Here is a 17,999-nt window from a genome sequence, read left to right as displayed (position 1 = left end):
CGCTCTCCCGAGACTCCCCTCCCTCCCCCACCTGAAGACAGCGATCTCCTCCCAGGCAACAACCGCAATGGGGTCGAAGAAGGCAGAAGCATTCTCCATCCACCTACACCTCCATTCTCTCCGACCCCCACTGGGGAGGGAGAACCGACGTCGCTCCCTGCTTCTCTGGTGACCAAACAGCCTCTATTTTCCTGAGCAGGGTGGGGGGCATCTATGGCTCGCCGACGTGGAGGTGGGAGGCAGGGAAACGACCCCCTCCCACCGCCATCACCTCAGGAATGAGAATGGGCCCTTCTCCTGCTAGCAGGGCGAGGGCCTCCCAACCCTTCAACGGGGCGGACCGTGTTCCCAGCCCCCTAGTGAAGCAACAGGCGCCCCCCATCCCCCTCCCAGCTGGGAAACGCCGACCCCCAGTCCCTCCCGCTCTTCACCTCCGGAAGCGGGGCCGAAGCCGGCCGAAAGACTGCGCCTCACTCCGCCCCCTGCGCCATTTTATCGCCCCCTTCCCGACCTCCCCCACCCCGAGGCAGCCGGACCAGCGCCAGGGGGCGGGCAAGCAGGCCTTGATTGGCAGGAGGTAGCCCCGCCTCCCAGGGGTTGCACCTCGCGCAAGCGCTGTAACCCCGCCCTTCGCACCGCCTATCCCGGTTAGTGGCCCCACCCCTTTTCGTCTCATCGACTCACTCGGCTCTCTGCTGCTCCTGACTTTTTCCTCAGGAAGGTTCCAGGCGGAGGAAGCCGAGCGAAGAGCTCAGCTGATGCAACCTAACCTGATCCACGCTACAGTTCCCGTATACAGCGGCGGCGCCGGCAGCGACGACCGAGGAAGGGTCCAGCCTGGTTACCAGCCTGAGCGCGGGAGACAGGGGCAGCGGAGCAATGGGGGACACTCTGAGCCCTGAGGAGAAGCTGCACCTTATTACCCGGAACCTGCAGGTCGGGCCTCGGGGTTGGAAATGCGCCGTTGGAGGCTGGGGACCCAAGATCCATTGATTATGAGCCCCATTACTGGGGTCCCAAGTGTATGGGGTCGGGTACTACGCGCTGAAAGAAACTGCAGACTTCACTTCTGGTCGGTCAGTCAGTCAAACAGCAATTATTTGGGTAGCACAGAAAGCACTGGGGTCACCTCCTATGTGCAGTACCTTGCATCGGCCGGGCTTTGAATCCAGGACTCGCACCCCCTCACCCCCGCCCCCATGTACCAGGCGCTAAGGATATGTCAGGGCCCTGCCCTCCCAAAGCTTGTCTGGAGGGAATCACACGTACGTTTAAAATGATCCATAATCCAAAGAATTAACGTGTGAAGCAAGTACTGGAAAGTACTATACCTGGAATTTTGAAAGATAATTAGGGGAGAGGGCTGGGGAGTGTCAGGGAAGACTAAGGGAGTCACCTCTGAACTGCTTGATGGATGCAGATTACCTCTTCACCCCGCATATGCTCCTGCTGTTTCCAAGAACCGCAGAAGCATAAATTAACCAGAAAAATGGAAGGAGGGAGGGAGAAGAAACCCAGGTCAAGACCCAGAGGGAAGAACAAACACTATGGTTCAGAGAGAAAGCTAATTCAGCTAGAGTGAGCAAAGTGCAGATCAAGCACTTAAGTATTTATATTGTTCATTCCTTTTCTCCTTTAGACAACTGACTGTTGTCACTTTAGCAGGAAGGCCTTTCCTGTTCACTTTATTTAAATAAACCCTCTACCACCAGACTGCCTCATCCCTTGCTCTACTTTTTTTGTTTCTCCAAAGAACTCACTACCCTCTGATGTACTATATATTTTTTAAATGTTTACTTTTTTAAATGTATTTTTTATTGAAGTATAGTTGATGTACAATATTATATTGGTTTCAGGTGTACAACACAGTGATTCAACAGTTACCCACATTATTAAATCCTCACCCCACCTAGTGCAGTTACCATCTGCCAACACAGGAAGACATTACAGAAACATTGACTATATTCTTAATGCTGCCCTTCCATCCCTGTGACCAACTTATATTATGATTGAGATTTTTGTGCCTCTTTATCCCCCTCCCATGCATCCACCCCACAATTCAGTGCATTTTAATTTTTTTGTTTAAGAGGGGTAGGCAGGGACCAGGTCATGAGGGCCTTTAGACTACGTTTAAAATTGGGACTTATTCTAAGAGCAATGATATGCTGGTTGGTGCACAGCTTGGTTGTTTTTTGTTTTTTGTTTTTGAGATATAATTCACATACCATAAAATTCACCCTTTTAAGGTGTACAAGTCAGTGGGTTTTAGTATAACCACAAGGTTATGCAGTTATCACCATTATATAATCCAGACCATTTTCATCACCAAAAAAACCTTGTAGCTATTAGCAGTCCTTGCCCATTCCTCCCTTCTCCTCAGCCCTAGGGTAACACGATTTACTTTCTGTTTTTAATTTGCTTATTCTGAACATTTCATGTAGATGGAGTCATATAATATGTGGCCTTTGTGTCTGACTTCTTTCACTTAGCATAATGTTTCAATGTCGGTACTTTATTCCTTATTATAGCTGAATAATATTCCATTATATGGATATACTACATTTTGTTTCTTCATTCATAAGATGATGGACATTTGGGTTATTTCCACTCATAACTTCATCTTAACCAAAGATTTTTAACATGCTTCTTCATAGCCAGATCCTTTGTTTCCTAGCCTCTCTCCATGAAATAGTGCTGGCCAGGGACAAAGGATACACAAAGCTAGTGGTGTTGACTCAGTCAGGTTTTAAAGGGTAAGTGATAAGCCCTTTCCTTGGGGAGTGAGAACTCTCCAAGTGTCCAAATAGTCAGGGGCTCAGAGGATGCAGGATTAGGCTCCATCCATCTTGGAACATAAGATTTTAACAAGTCCTGCTGATAAATGATTTAAACCAACGAAACAGTATTTGTCCTTCATGGTTTCTAATAGCCTCTTCAAAGGTTCACTTAACAAAACACTAAGGTCTCTATCAGCAGCATATACCAACTTCTTAGGATTTTCCCAATATTGTTTCAGGGCAAAGGGAAATCATTAAAGTATTCAAATAGGTGAATGAGTTCATCAAATTTGGGCTTTTAAAGATCTCTTGGCTACCTTTTGGAACATGGAGAGAACAAGAATAGATATGAGAGACCTGATAGGGGTTCTTAACAGTAATCCTGGTGTGATCAAGTGGTGGCCTAGCCTAGAGTGGTGGGGAGGTGGAGAGAAGTAGGAGGTTTTAAGAACTGTTTTGGAGTAACTTGGGCAACTTAATGAATGATAGTACCATTTACTGCACTAGGGGTGAAATTATAAGTGAAAAAAAGATGATTAGGGAGGAAGGAGGAAGGCGAGCCTGAGTTTAATTTTGAACCGTTGAGTTTGAATTGACTGGATTTTTAACAAGTGCACAGTTCCATATATAAGTTTGAGCAGGAGACTTGGTAGTTACTAGCTCATAAGTAGTAACTGAAACAACTGAAGGGCATCAGTTAGGGAGGATGTAGAGTAAGAAGAGAAGACTTAGGGCTGCAAGGATTGCTAATATTTAATGATTAGGAGGAAGAACAACTGCAAAGAAACCTGAGCCAGCAGCCAGAGAATTAGAAAGAAAACTAGGAGAATAAAATAAAAGAAACCAAAAGAGGAGAGTGTTTCAGGGAGTGAGGACTAAAAAGCATCCATTGAATTTAGCAAGATGGAGGTCACCTATGATCTTCGCAAGAGCATTTTCAGTGATGTGATGCTGTATGGAATTCAAATTGCAACAGGAGGTAAAGCATAGAGACCAGAAGAAGAGACAGTTATTTCAAGAAGTTGGCTGTAAAAGGAAGGAGAGTGAGAGGTAGCTGGAAGGAAGATGTGGTCAGGGACATGCCCCGTTCCTCTAACCTCTGTGTCATTTCACTAGAGTGTTACTAGCAACAGCACCAGCTTGCAATGGCTCTCACTCAGCTCTGAGAGCATGGCTGGACCTCCCTGCGGGCCCCAAGCCTGGCCCCCCAGTGACACGTGCCTTTGTTTTCCTTGTCACAAGGTAAAGGATGAGCAAGGTAGGGCACCAGCATTGAACCAGCCCTTCTGCTTCCACAATAGGAGGTTCTGGGAGAAGAGAAGCTGAAGGAGATCCTGAAGGAGCGGGAACTTAAAGTTTACTGGGGGACAGCGACTACAGGCAAGCCACATGTGGCTTACTTCGTGCCCATGTCTAAGATTGCAGACTTCCTGAAAGCAGGATGTGAGGTAAGAAGTAGTATAATAAGCCAAACAGTCGCCCTTAGGGAATGGAGGTTAGAGACTTAACAAGGGCAGGAGGGGGGTTTGGAGGTTCATGGACAAATCCACAGTTTAGTTGTCCCTTATCACTTACCCAGGTAACAGTTCTGTTTGCGGACCTTCACGCATACCTGGATAACATGAAAGCCCCATGGGAACTTCTAGAACTCCGAACCAGCTACTATGAGAATGTGATCAAGGCAATGCTGGAGAGCATTGGTGTACCCTTGGAGAAGCTCAAGTTCATCAAAGGCACTGATTACCAGCTCAGCAAGTAAGTGCCTGACCAGCCACCCTCATCGGGACTCTCAGGCTTCTAGCTAATTATAGGCCTGTGGAGTCTAGACGCTCTTTAAATTTGCTTTGGGAACTGTTTGGCCTTACCTATTAAGAGCTATTAAAAAATGGATCCCCTTTGTCCTTTTAATTCGTCCATCAGAAATGCATTGACTAGTCACTCCATCTATTTGTTGGAGGTACACATGTAACCATAACAAATCCTTGGCCTTGTGAGCTCATAGCACATGGGAGAATGATGAACAATTAAGATTCACTTTCTCCTTCGAGCCTTGGCAAATGATAAAAGAAATGTGAAAGAAATATTTCCCTTGTTTCTCACCTTCTCAACAGTTGTTACATCTTATCATTGTCAGTTTTGCTCATATTTGTAATGTTCACATAGATTAATCTTGTGGCCTTATTTTTTAACTTAATTTCCTAAGCAGTTCCCCAGTGCTGCCTCACAGACTCTGCACTTATTTTTAAGACCTCTCAAATAAGCCATGTATCTCTGTACTAGTCACTTTTGCATTTAAACCCTTGAAACAATTTTTTAAGGTAAGCATTGTTTTATCCTATTTCACAAATAAGGAAATAGATTCAGATTTAACTTTCCCAAATTCATACAGCTAGAAAATAGAAAAGCCGGGAAGTGAACCCAAATCTCTTGCTTGAAAGTTAGTTTTTTTTACTTTATCTAACATCATTTTCTTTACCATTCCCCACTGTTGAACATTAGAGGTTTAAATAAACCATATAAACATCTTTATATAAACAGATGTTTGAGCCTATAGCCTTGGTAGAGTACCTGAGGTTTCATTGATTTTCATATATATTCTAAAGGTATTTATGGAGCATTTGTTCTATGGCAGGCACTGTTTTGGTGCTGGGTATACAAAAGTAAACCGAAACAAAAATCCCTATCCTGATGGGGCTTACATTTCAGCAGGGAATAGAGATGAAAAAATGAAAAAAAAGTAATTTATATAGTGTGTCAGATGGTGATAGGTGCTACAAAGCAGGCAGGTGGAGGGGGGCTGGGAGAGGAAGTTCTTGGAGAGTGGGGATTTTTATTTAAATAGGGCAACTAGAGAAGACCTCTATGATAAGATGAAATATGAAACCTGAAGAAGGTGAGTCATGAGAATATTTATTGAATTCTTACTATATGCCAAACCCTGTTCTAGCTATTGGGATTATAACAGTGAATCACTCAGGCAAGGTTTTTATTCTCCTAAAATTGAACGGAATGTGGGAAATGAGAAGAGGAAGTAAATAAAGCTATTTTGCTTCAAAGTCACTTGCTCTTTTTCTGCATATAAAAGTGACTTCAAAGGAAGATAGCTTTATAAGAGCACACCTCGCTGTGCCTCTGTTCCAAACACAGCAATGATAAACAAAAATATTTAAAAAAAACACATAGCCAGATTCAAAAACAAGGTAAACATCTCTGTGGTAAGAGAAATAGAACTGAAAAGCAAATTCGTGAGTTGGACTGAAGTTACAGGTCTGCAGATTCCAGTCTGGAAGCAGGCAGTGGGGACAAAGCAGGCTTCCTGCTGAAAGCCAGAGGAACCATCGTAGAATCAGGCTGTCCGCCATGTAAGAGTGCTCTGTCCCTGATATTACCAAAAAGACAAAAAGGTCTAAAATGCCAAGGAATAACATCCATTTTTTAAAAAAGGAAATTATAAAACAGAATAAGGTAGAAATGAAAAAGTCAGTCATTAAAGTAAAACAAAACAAGAAATCCCACAAGCCAACTATCAATAGAGGAGAGCAACTCTAAACTGAACATAGTTAAAGAAAATTAGAGATTTGAAAGGTATTACTAAGAAATTCACCCAGAGTGCAGTCCAGACAGATGGACCAAAAAAACTGTAAGTGTGTTTTAGATGTGGATAAGGACTTTGTTTCCAGTAGTCTAGCAGACTAGGTACTCTGACCCGCCTTCCTGCTGAAAACAACTAAAACTGCTAGATAAAATATTTTTTAAACTTCCTCACTGTTTCATATTAGTCAATTGACAAATTAGTCAAGAATACTCAGTGCCCAGAAACCAAATGAAAATGGGAATACAAAGGGATATTGTATTTCAGTAATTTAAGATGTCTTTAAAAATACTGCTATAGCATGCTGTTGTTTGAAAGATACATCTAGATTTCAGAGATGTTAATGTTCAAAAAATGCATCTTAGAATCTACAACTACAGTAAGTAGAACACTGGAAAACTACTTGCACTTTGAGGTAGCTCCTTGAATTGTAAATGTTTGACCTTTGGTTTTTGTGGCCTCATGGTGCACAATGGGGGAAAAGAGAAAAAGGTAAGAAAATCAGAGTTGTAGGCCAGGAGATCCCATATTTGAATAGTAAGTGTTCCATAAAAGAAAATAAAGGATCAGAGGGAAAGAAGTCATCAATGAAATAATTTCAAGACAATTAAAGGACATGGGTTTCTAGATTGAAAAGGCCCATCAAGTGCCTAACACATGGATGATATAAACCCACACTAAAGTACATTATCTTGAAATTTCAGAACACTGGGGACAGAAAAAAAAGTATTCTACAAACTTCCAAAGGGACAAAAGAAATCATATACAAAATGTCAGGAATCAGAATGGCTTTGCATTTCTCAAAAGGAACACTGAAAACCAAAGAGCAATGAAGCAAAGCCTTTAAAATTCCAAAGGAAAAGAATTTCCAACCTAACAATCTATACCCATCCAAGCTACCATTCAAGTGCAGGGGTACAATATCTGAAAAAAATTATTTTCATGGTTTTATTGGCCATTTGTGTTTCCTCTTCTGTAAAGTGTCTATGCAAATTTTGGTCCATTTTTCTATTTTTTTCTTAAGGGGTTTCTTATGTATTCTGGATACCAAATCCTTTGTCATTTATAAAGCATGGGGATAGAGAATTACCCACTGGAACAGAATAGAGAGTTCAGAAATAGACCTTCACAAATACAGAAACTTGACATATGACAGAGCTGTAATTTACAGGTCGGCAGAGAAAGAATAAGCTTTTTAAGAAAAACCAGTGCAGAGATAATTGGTTATCTATATGGGAGAAAAATGATCTTTCTATTCCAAATGCATTAAAGATTTAATTAAAGGCCAAACTATAAAATATTTAAAAGACAGTATATAAGACTATCTTATATGGCAGATAAAGACACACAAAAATCACAAATCACTGGAAAAGGTTGGTGAATTCAACTTCATGAAAATTAAGACCTACAGTACATCAAAAGTGAAGTAAAAAGACAAGCCACCAAATGGGAGAAAATATAACACATATAATGGCAAAGGATTAATATCTAGTATCATATGTCAAAAACTATAAAATCAGTTCTCAAAAAAGTGAATCAGTCCAGTAAAAAAGACATAAATAGGCATTTTGCAGAAGATACCAAATGACTGATATGTATATAGAAAGATGCTTTACCTCCTTTTATTATTCAAAGAAATGTAGATTAAAACTGCAGTGAGAAACCATGTTTTCCAAATTGACAAAATTTTAAATAATGGCAATATTAAATATTTTAAGTAAAATTGATAAAAGACACTTTGGAAAATAGTTTGCCACTATCCAACTAGAGTTCAAGATTCAAATCTCCTGGGAGTAGGGAAAAGGGGTAAAAAGGCACAAAATCTCAATCATAATGTAATTTAGTCACAGGGATAAAAGTACAGCATAGAGAATATTGTCAGTAATTTTGTAATATTCTATGTTGGCAGTAACTACACTAGTTAGGGTGAGCATTTAATAATGTAGATAACTGTTGAATCACTATGTTGTATACTTCAAACCAATGTAATATTGTATATCGACTATACATAAATGAAAAATTTTTCTTAAAGATTCGTGTCCTCTGTGGTCCAGAAATTCTCCTAGGCATACACAAAGGAACTTGCACATATAAACCAGGATACACATTTAAGAATGCTTACAGCACATTGCTTAGAGATAAAAACAGTGTAAAACCAGAAAGAAATACATAACTTCAGGAAAGCAGGTATCCTGGAGAGAAAGAAAGTGAAATAGGACTGTGAAGGGGAGCACAGGAGCTCCAGAAGTAATTAGGTCCTTTTTCTTAAACTGACTGATGAGTACACTATTCTACATGTTCATTATTCCTTCTATGTATTTAAGTTTAAAAGACATGAAAGATAGAGAAATTCTGGTGAATATTTAATAGGCATTTCAGAAAAAGAATTTAGGGGAATGGCAAGCTAACAGTACTTCAAGAGATAAGTAAAGAAAAAGATTAGTTAAAGCCATCTTAACAAAGGAAACACATAAACATAAAGTAGTATTTTGAATGAGAAGATGGGCCACTCACATTTTAGAAGCTACCAGGCAGTACTGCAGTACTGTCTTGGAATATTTTAAGATTGGGAGAGCTAATTAATGTTCTTTAGGATTAAGCTGAGGCCCAGGCCCGGTCTTACAGCTGTCCCCAATTCCTTTCCTCTTCAGAGAGTACACACTAGACGCGTACAGACTGTCCTCCATGGTCACACAGCACGATGCCAAGAAAGCTGGAGCTGAGGTCGTAAAGCAGGTGGACCACCCGTTGCTGAGTGGTCTGCTGTACCCTGGACTGCAGGTACTCAGGAGGAGGGTAGAGTTGCCCTTTCCGCTCTTTTTCTAACACTGATCATGAAACCTACCTTAGCCCCAGTGGACTGATGTACCCCCACCTGCTGCAGGCTTTCCTTCCCTCCCCCTCTCGCTGACTCCCCAAACACTCTGACTCTTCAGGTGTAAGTCCGCCCCTGCATATCTGTCCTTTACCACACTGCTCATCTCACACCTCTTCTTTATGTTCATAATTGAAGAAAAGGCATTTCAGAGTGATGTCTGAAAGTAAATTTTAGGGATGATCTTATTTTCCATTAAACAAAACTAACACATGTTGTGTATGTATAATCTGTATGAGCAACAAGAGAGATGAAAAATCTCAGCCCAAGCTGTCAGTGCTAGTTACTAGCTCAGGAAGGTGGGATGAAATTGTACATAGACTTAACTTTTTCTTTATCTATTTATATAATGTTTGATTGAAGGAATCAAGTCTTTCCTTGTCATCTCCAAGTGATCTTTCCAAAGGTTAAACCCAGAGACATTCTGGATCTGCACTGTCCGTGGTAGTCATAGACACAGTCGTATGTCACATGTCATATATGGCTATTAAAAGTATTAAAATTTTTAGTTCTCCCATCACATTTGGCTGTATTTCAAGTACTCACAAACTGTATGTGGCTAGTAGCTAACCTATTGGACAGCACAGCTATAGAACATATTCATCATCACAGAAAGTTCTATTTAGACAGTACAGTTCCATATTCTTCCTTCTTGCTCACCTTTCTCTTCCTCCTCCTTCTCCCCACCTCCCCGTCCTATCAGATACTATATTTGGTCAATTCTACTTAAAAATCCCTTAAATTCATTCTTGCTCTATATCCCACTGACTGAGCTCTTCATTATTTCTTACCTGGATTCTTAAAGCAGCCCTCCAACTATTTTCTTGTCTCCAACCCACAGGCCTCCACTCTGTTCTCTGTCCTCTTACTGGCATGATCTTTCTGTGCTGCAGGTCATGTCTCTCCACGCCTTAAAACCATCACTGGCCAGGGTGGTGTTGGGCACCCCAGCGTGACCTTCAGCGTTACCTACATTCCTGACCTCATCACTAACCATTCCCTACATCCCCTTGCAGTTGCTGCTTTACAGGCCGAATCACTTGTGATTTACCTGCACATATCACACCTCTGTGCCTCCTTACATTTTGTTTTCTCTGCATGATGAAAAATATTTATATGTTCCTTAAAACCAAGCTGATCTAGGAAGTCTTCATGGCTGAGTATCTACCAGATAGAGGTCATCTCTTCTTTCTTTGTGTTGACACTTAGCCCTTGGCACACTGTGTTGAGATGACCTGTGTACACGTCTCTCTCCTCAGCTAGGCAACTGGCTTCATGGAGGCAGTCTGGGTCTGATTCATCTGTCTGCCCACAGGGCTAGCACTAGCCTAGCATTGTGTGACAAATAATGATGGTAACTCTTTTCTAGTTTAGTCTTGCCTTTTGTCCTGAGCTCTCAAAGCGCTTACTTCTTATGCCACTGATTTGACATTTGTCCCAGGCTCTTACTCAGAAGGTGCCTTTGACATGACTATGGTTTGTCTTCTGTCTTCCCTCCCTCCCTGCTGGACTGTGAGCTTCCTTAGGGCAGAGACTTTTTTTTTTTGCCCTGTGACATCTTCATGGAGTGCTGTTCACTGCAGGCGCTCAGCAAACGTTCATGCAGCTCTTCAGGTCAAGGAGGCTGAATGCTGCTTAGTTGTGTTTCCTACCTCTGCCTTCTGAAAACTCTAGTGATTCTCCAAAGTTTCTGATTTCCAAGACCCATATAGAAGAAAGTTAATGCTCATGTGTCTTTTTTCCCACAGGCATTGGATGAAGAATATTTGAAAGTAGATGCCCAATTTGGAGGTGTTGATCAGAGAAAGATTTTTACCTTTGCAGAAAAGGTTGGTGTCCTCTTTCCTGTCTTTTTTCTTTTGTGCTTCAGAGGTATGCAGCTAAAGATTATTGAATATGCCACTCCTTACCCACTCATAACCACACTGTATGGGAGGTACTAGGCATGTTGTTTTGTGGATGAGAAAACCAAGGGTACAGAGAGTAAGAAAGTTGTGCATTATCACACAGTTAGTGAGCAGAAATTAGCTTTCAGATCTCTCTGACTCAAAAGCCCATGTTCTTGCTGCCCCTGGGAAGCTGCCCCAGACTTGGATTTGTGTCTTTCCTAATAGCTCAGTTTCCAGGGAAAGACACTACCAGTCAGAACTACCGTTCTTTCCCTGAGCATTTGGTCCGTGTTGCTCAGGATCTTATAAAAGCCACTCATCTCTGAAAATGAGGTTTAAAGAAGGAAATAAATCAACACAAACATGTTGGTCCCTTCCGGCTTCTGATCTGCAGATAAGGGAGGAGACACGATGAGTTATCGAAGACCTGAAAGGACCAGCCAGGGGACTCAAGGCGTAACAGCGCAAGAGTGATGCTGAGAGGGCACCCTTCGTATTTATTGAGCAAATACATGTTAACAACAATAGAATTCTGTGGGGGGGACTTAATAGTCAACCATTAACTAACTCTAAACTTAATCCTGGGCAGTCTCCTGTCACCTGGGGCAGGATGTCTTACATGGTGTTGAAACAATAGCAAGGGCAATTAGGTCACAGAAACTGTTTTGGTCTTGTTTGTTCTGTTCTTGATCACTTATCAGGAATTACAGGAAAAATAATCAAGTCATATATGATTATACATTTGATTTCTATACTTGATTTTTATATATTAATCCCACATTTCCCCCTTATTTTTTTAATAAAGAACACCAAAACAGAGGGGCTTAATACAAGCAAGAAGTCCGCTTTTAAATTTAGGTATTAACTTAGCTGGGCGAAAGCAGCAGAGAATGCCTCACATAAAGGGGGGATGAGGATCTAAGCTTCGCCTCAGTTGGCCCCCTTCTCCTCACCTGTTGGCCCCCTGCGACTGTGCCTGTCTTAGGTTGTTCCTCCCATGAGGAATCTTACCCGTCTCTGGCTAACCAGCCATCTTCCGGGGCCATAAAGGAAGATAACATGCAGCAAAAAGAGGCATTTGAAGTAGGTCGAAGCTTTTCCTCATACTCTTATGTCCAGCCATAATCATAAAAATCACAAAATACAATGATTTGATTCACTGCACGGACTTTCGCAGGGGTAATGTAGACAGAGAACAATCACTTCTTAGACATTACTTCTTGAAAAGTAGCATAAGCATGTATTGGCTTCAGTAAGCTAGTGATCAAGACATACCCACATTACCAGAATAGGAAGACAAATACATAATGGAAGTAAACCTATAAGTATTGGCCATATCCAATGGAACCAAGAAAACCAGTTAGTAAACACAGGCATTTGTGAAAACTTATTAATAATATAATAAATATTGTCTAATTGATTGTGAATAGTTTGAGAAAAATCAGACAAATTAAAACAACACATTCCTGGAAACTGTTCACATCCCATATGTTCTTTTAACAACAGACAGTCTATAGTAGCCCGATTCTGAAGCACTGCAACTCGCACTTCTCCTAGCTCTTGATTGAGTTCAGATAATACAGAAGCAGTCAAATTCATTGTCTTATTGTATACACAGGCCAGCTTAGATATCTCTTTTTTCATTCCAACGACAAATCCAGGAACTGGCGGGATGAATGCAGCTGCAACTGCAACAGAGGTGGGATCTAAAAGCTTCAAGTTGTCATCACAATCAGATGGCAGAGCTCGGAGAAATCTTTCATGACTATTTCCAGGGTAATCTATTAGAGCAGGAAGGATGCATCCCACGCCACGTATACCTTGATAATGTGAAGAGAGGGCTTAGGGTGTGGACGTCTACCACCTGCCCTGCCCCTAAGGTGGGCTGGGTTGTTGTCTGTTTGCTAGGACTGTTTACAGTGAAGTCACGGGTTATGCTGAGATACCCTTCTTTATTTGCAGAACACTCAAACATTCCAGGCCAAGTTGCTCCTGGCCTTTTGAGCTTTAACTGATCTCACTGAAGAATGACTCTAGAGCTTAATGTTTAACACAGTTTTGGTAGGGGGTTTCCTTGCATGTAGTTGCATTGCTCTGACTGCAATATCCTGCCTTGCTTTTTCCGGAGGCCCTCACCCTATCCTTTTGTTGTTGTTGTTATTATTAATCTACAATTACATGAGGAACATTATGTTTACTAGGCTCCCCCCTTCACCAAGTCCCCCACACACACCCCATTACAGTCACTGTCCATCAGCGTAGTAAGATGCTGTAGAGTCACTACTTGTCTTCACTGTATTGCACAGCCCTCCCCATGCCCCCCCTACATGCTAATTATACATGCTAATCATAATACCCCCTTTCTTTTTCCCCACCCTTATCCCTCCCTTCCCACCCATCCTCCCTAGTCCCTTTCCCTTTGGTAACTGTTAGTCCACTCTTGGGTTCTGTGATTCTGCTGCTGTTTTGTTCCTTCAGTTTTTCTTTATTCTTATACTCCACATATGAGTGAAATCATTTGATACTTGTCTTTCTCCACCTGGCTTATTTCACTGAGCATAATACCCTCTAGTTCCATCCATGTTGTTGCAAATGGTAGTGTTTGTTTTCTTCTTATGGCTGAATAATATTCCATTGTGTATGTGTACCACATCTTCTTTATCCATTCATCTACTGATGGACACTTAGGTTGCTTCCACTTCTTGGCTATTGTAAATAGTGCTGCAATAAACATAGGGGTGCATCTGTCTTTTTCAAACGGCTGCTGCATTCTTAGGGTAAATTCCTAGAAGTGGAATTCCTGGGTCAAATGGTATGTCTATTTTGAGCTTTTTGAGGTACCTCCATACTGCTTTCCACAATGGTTGAACTAATTTACATTCCCACCAGCAGTGTAGGAGGGTTCCCCTTTCTCCACAACCTTGCCAACATGTGTTGTTGTTTGTCTTTTGGATGGTGGTGATCCTTACTGGTGTGAGGTGATATCTCATTGTGGTTTTAATTTGCATTTCTCTGATGACTAGCGATGTAGAGCATCTTTTCATGTGTCTGTTGGCCATCTGAATTTCTTCTTTGGAGAACTGTCTGTTCAGCTCCTCTGCCCATTTATTAATTGGATTATTTGCTTTTTGTTTGTTGAGGTGCATTGCCAGAGTCTAGCTCCAGCAGAGGGGTGTGAAGCCCAAAAGGGTGAGACAGAGTCGGTGCACGGAGAGACAGGACACAGAGTCAGATGGAGGTGGTCTCTTGACAAAGTGCCGATGGCAGCTTTATTTATACCATTTTGCACAAGGATATGATTATTTTTTATTGTTCTGTTGATTAATTGGTATCCATAGTTGATTAATAGGTATAGGCAAACTTTTTTCTTTCTTCTTCTTTCTAATCTATTTATGGTTGGTCAAGTGTTAGACAGGTGATCATTTTCTGTTCCTTGACTGAAACTTTTCCTAGAAACATGTACTCTTTTATGTTTTATGTTTCTATGCAACGCAGTTTCTAAGTAGTGCATGTGACCGTAGGAGCATGCAGTATGTAGCAGTGACTATGGAGTCTATCAGCTCAGGGTGAAATACAGGTCACCTACTGCCACAATTAGCTATGATTCTTAACCACAAAAATATTCTTAGAGGCTTTAATAAATTTATAACCAATTTAAAATCATAAACTCATATCTTCATTATACACCTCTTTATAGGACACAGTAAGCAGCAAACTAAATTTCCCCTTCTTATCTACATTTCTCTTTCTTCTGTGTGGATACCAAAATCTCCCTGACATATAATACACAGGTCTCCATAACTCCACTACTGCAGGGACTAAACAAGTTCTTACATGGTAAACAATGCAAAGACATTCATATCATAGAAACTTTCTGTTTTAACTACAAACTTTAAACTATAAACAATCAAGTCAAATATGATGTATGATTATTCATTTGATTTTTATACTTTATATGTGAATCTCACATTTTCTCCTTTACATTTCTAATAAAATGTTGATGTAGTAGGTAGATGCAAGATATAGATAGAAAGCATGATTTAGAACTGTAAGAAGGCAAGTGTAGATGATCAGGTCTGTGCCTATAGACTAGGTATTAATCCAAGTTAGACAAGGGCAACAAAACATCCATGGGTGCAGACAATTTCTTTCAAAACAGGGGGGGTGAGGTTCTAAGCCTCACCTCTGTTGATCCCCAATTTCTCACCTGATGGCCCCCCTGCGACTGTGCCTGTCTTAGGTTGTTCCTCCCTTGAGGAATCTTACCCGTCTCTGGCTAACCAGCCATCTTCCAGGGCCATACAGGGAGATGTAAAGCTGGTGAGAGAGAAGTAATGTTCTTTGAAAATGTTAGTTTTTCACTTCTTTGCAGATTTATGCCCTGTGGCTTCTGTGCCCAGCACTTGTCTTGAGGTATCTTTACTTCTTGGAAGAATTATGGTACTTGGTAATTTCACATATGAGGCACAAATTCTAGTAAAGGGCTGTAATTAGGAAGGAAGAAGAAAAACTGTAGAAGTAGCAAATAGAAGAAAACATGATAAGATGGATTAAGTGTCAGACAAGGTTATTCTATTCAAAATTCTCTCATAACTATTTCTATAAGACTCTGCATCACTAGTTTCACTAGCATTGTAATAAAAAAGGGGGGCATTCTCACTTAGTGGAGATGGGGCGGTCAATGTTTGACTAACTAATAGTAGGTTTTGGTATTTTATGCCAAGATCACTATCTGGCCCCTGCATGTTCCATTCTTCAGGAGCACTGTCCTGAAAAGCTTCTGGGAAACTTATGTTCTCATCCTTTCCACACTGCTCAGCAAAGGTTAGTTAACCCTTAGTAAAAATGCAAGTAAAAGCAAAGCCAATAGTAAAATGGAGAAAAACAAAATCAAGGTGGGTAATAGGGGGAGCCAGCTGTGAAGGCCCCTGCTTTGTGGGGGTCTTCCTCCAGCCTGAGCTTTGCTACACAGCTTGAGTAGCATGGCTCCCGCCAGTGCATGAGCTCTTTATATATTTTGGATGTCAACCCTTTATCGGATCTGACATTTATGAATATATTCTCCCATACTGTAGGGTGCCTTTTTGTTCTATTGGTGGTGTCCTTTGCTGTACAGAAGCTTTTCAGCTTGATATAGTCCCACTTGTTCATTTTTGCTTTTGTTTCCCTTGCCCGGGGAGATATGTTCATGAAGTCACTGGCCCTCACCCTATTCTGTCTAAGCTCAAGGTCCCTGTCTCATTCCCTCCTCTTCAGATGGAGACCCTAGCTGCTGCTAGGGAAAAGGGGCAACAACCGTTTTGGCTGCTTCATGCTGAAAGGGGGCCCATAAAGGGTGCAGTTAGGTCTCCATCAGTGGTCAGTTGAGAGGATCTCGGAAGATTGGCACTTCTATTCAGGGTTCCATTTCTATTACTATTTGCAGTTTTATAGCTTCTAGGCAAGATAGAACAAATCATGTTATTAGGTTAAGTAGCAATATCTGGAGTTGGATTTTCCTTTTTGGAGCAACTTGACAAGATAAAGAATGCGTGGCTGAATATGAGGACTAGAAACGGTAACATTTTAATTGAAATGATGGGAGAAAACTAAAACATCTGGAGAATCATAGCTAGATATTTTGAGGAAACTAGAATTCTGGATCTAGTCTACGTCCCAATGACTAGTATTAGGATTTAATGTAGATAAGGCTGCATTATTGAAATAATACTTTTCTCTAAAATCACCCTCATTTTTATTAGAAGTAACTAGATTAAGAAAATAATTAACACTTGGCTTGACTATTTGCGTAAGTGCAGCAAGAAGAGCAATTAATTACATAGGATCTTTTAAATGTGCTTTGCTGGAATTTTTTATAAGGAATTTCAGATTGGACTTTTAAAGCCCTCTTGAGGCCAAAAAGCCAAGCCAGACTTGCCATCAAGTTGTGCCTGCAGTGTAGATTTGAGTGAATTCCTCTCTTCTTGAGGTTTCCAAGACATTCCTGAGGTTCCTGCACCTGCCAGGAAGTGACCTTCTTTACTCACCTGGTAAGGCTGCTGGGAACCCTGTAAGCAAGGTACCAGGCTTTGTTGGCTTTATAAAGTCAACCTTAGTTCCTTAAAGCTGTCTGTTCATATCTGAGTTTACACACGTGTTCTCAGGTATAACATTCTAGTCAAAGCCTTGGTAATATAACCAGTGTTTTTAATTGGTCCTCTTACAAGGAAAGCAGATTCTCATTCAGTTTATGCAAATAAACATACTGCTATGAAATATAAAAAATAGTCACTGAGAGTTTTTAAATTCTGGAGGGATTAGGTAGAGAGAAAGATAATGTTTCAATTCTGCTTACAAAGGTATTGTCATTTACTAACTATTGTCAGTCAGCTTAAGAGAAAAAGCTTAAAACACTTTATCAGCAACATTTGAAACAAAAAGCCACAAAATCATTTCCCTAGTTTACTTAATCTTATGTAACCAATACTTGTTCTGCTGAAATCCAGTAATAAAACAGTGACTAAAAATGACAAAAGACTTACAAATGACTATCGTTAAAGATCTGATGAGAGCTTACTATAAGATAGTTGACATAAGAAAATTTGGATATTTCTGTAACATAAAACATTCATTAACAAAGTTTAGCATCATTCCCTTTTACAGTGCTTTCCAGGTAAATATATATATATCAGATAAATAAGCCAAATTAGCCAAATATTTTCCCCAATGAGGAGAAAAAATTCCTCTGACATGTTCCAAGGGCCCTCTGGAAAATATCAGAGTGAACTAGAGGTAAAAAGCACCTTTTTGAATTTGATTTTGGGAAGCTGTCAGAAAAATTTTAAGGCACTTGCCTAAATAGCCTAAATAGAATCATAAGTGACTAT

The 17,999-nt window shown here is 40.9% G+C and overlaps 2 protein-coding genes across 6 annotated transcripts in view; one reads left to right on the top strand and one right to left on the bottom strand.

The window, feature by feature from the left end:
- Nucleotides 1-554, bottom strand: part of S100PBP (S100P binding protein) — a 31,912-nt gene extending 31,358 nt beyond the window's left edge. For 2 of the 4 annotated variants that reach the window (XR_012130104.1, XM_037010412.2), the window contains exon 1: nucleotides 432-534. The gene's annotated coding sequence lies outside the window, so the exon portion shown is untranslated. Of the gene's footprint in view, nucleotides 1-31; nucleotides 404-431 lie in introns of those variants that run through there. The other 2 variants (XM_037010415.2, XM_037010413.2) reach the window with 2 other exon arrangements.
- A 163-nt stretch (nucleotides 555-717) lies between these two features.
- Nucleotides 718-17,999, top strand: part of YARS1 (tyrosyl-tRNA synthetase 1) — a 35,038-nt gene continuing 17,756 nt past the window's right edge. For both annotated transcript variants that reach the window (XM_073233580.1, XM_073233579.1), the window contains exons 1-5: nucleotides 718-936; nucleotides 4,079-4,225; nucleotides 4,357-4,532; nucleotides 9,021-9,150; nucleotides 10,993-11,073. In XM_073233580.1, the coding sequence (XP_073089681.1) occupies nucleotides 880-936; nucleotides 4,079-4,225; nucleotides 4,357-4,532; nucleotides 9,021-9,150; nucleotides 10,993-11,073 (591 nt within the window). In that variant the 5' untranslated portion in view covers nucleotides 718-879. The remainder of the gene's footprint in view (nucleotides 937-4,078; nucleotides 4,226-4,356; nucleotides 4,533-9,020; nucleotides 9,151-10,992; nucleotides 11,074-17,999) is intronic.

The sequence above is a fragment of the Manis javanica genome, chromosome 4 (genome assembly GCF_040802235.1).
Source record: "Manis javanica isolate MJ-LG chromosome 4, MJ_LKY, whole genome shotgun sequence".
In the NCBI taxonomy this organism is placed as follows: Eukaryota; Metazoa; Chordata; class Mammalia; order Pholidota; family Manidae; genus Manis; species Manis javanica.
This window is presented reverse-complemented; position numbering and strand designations above follow the sequence as displayed.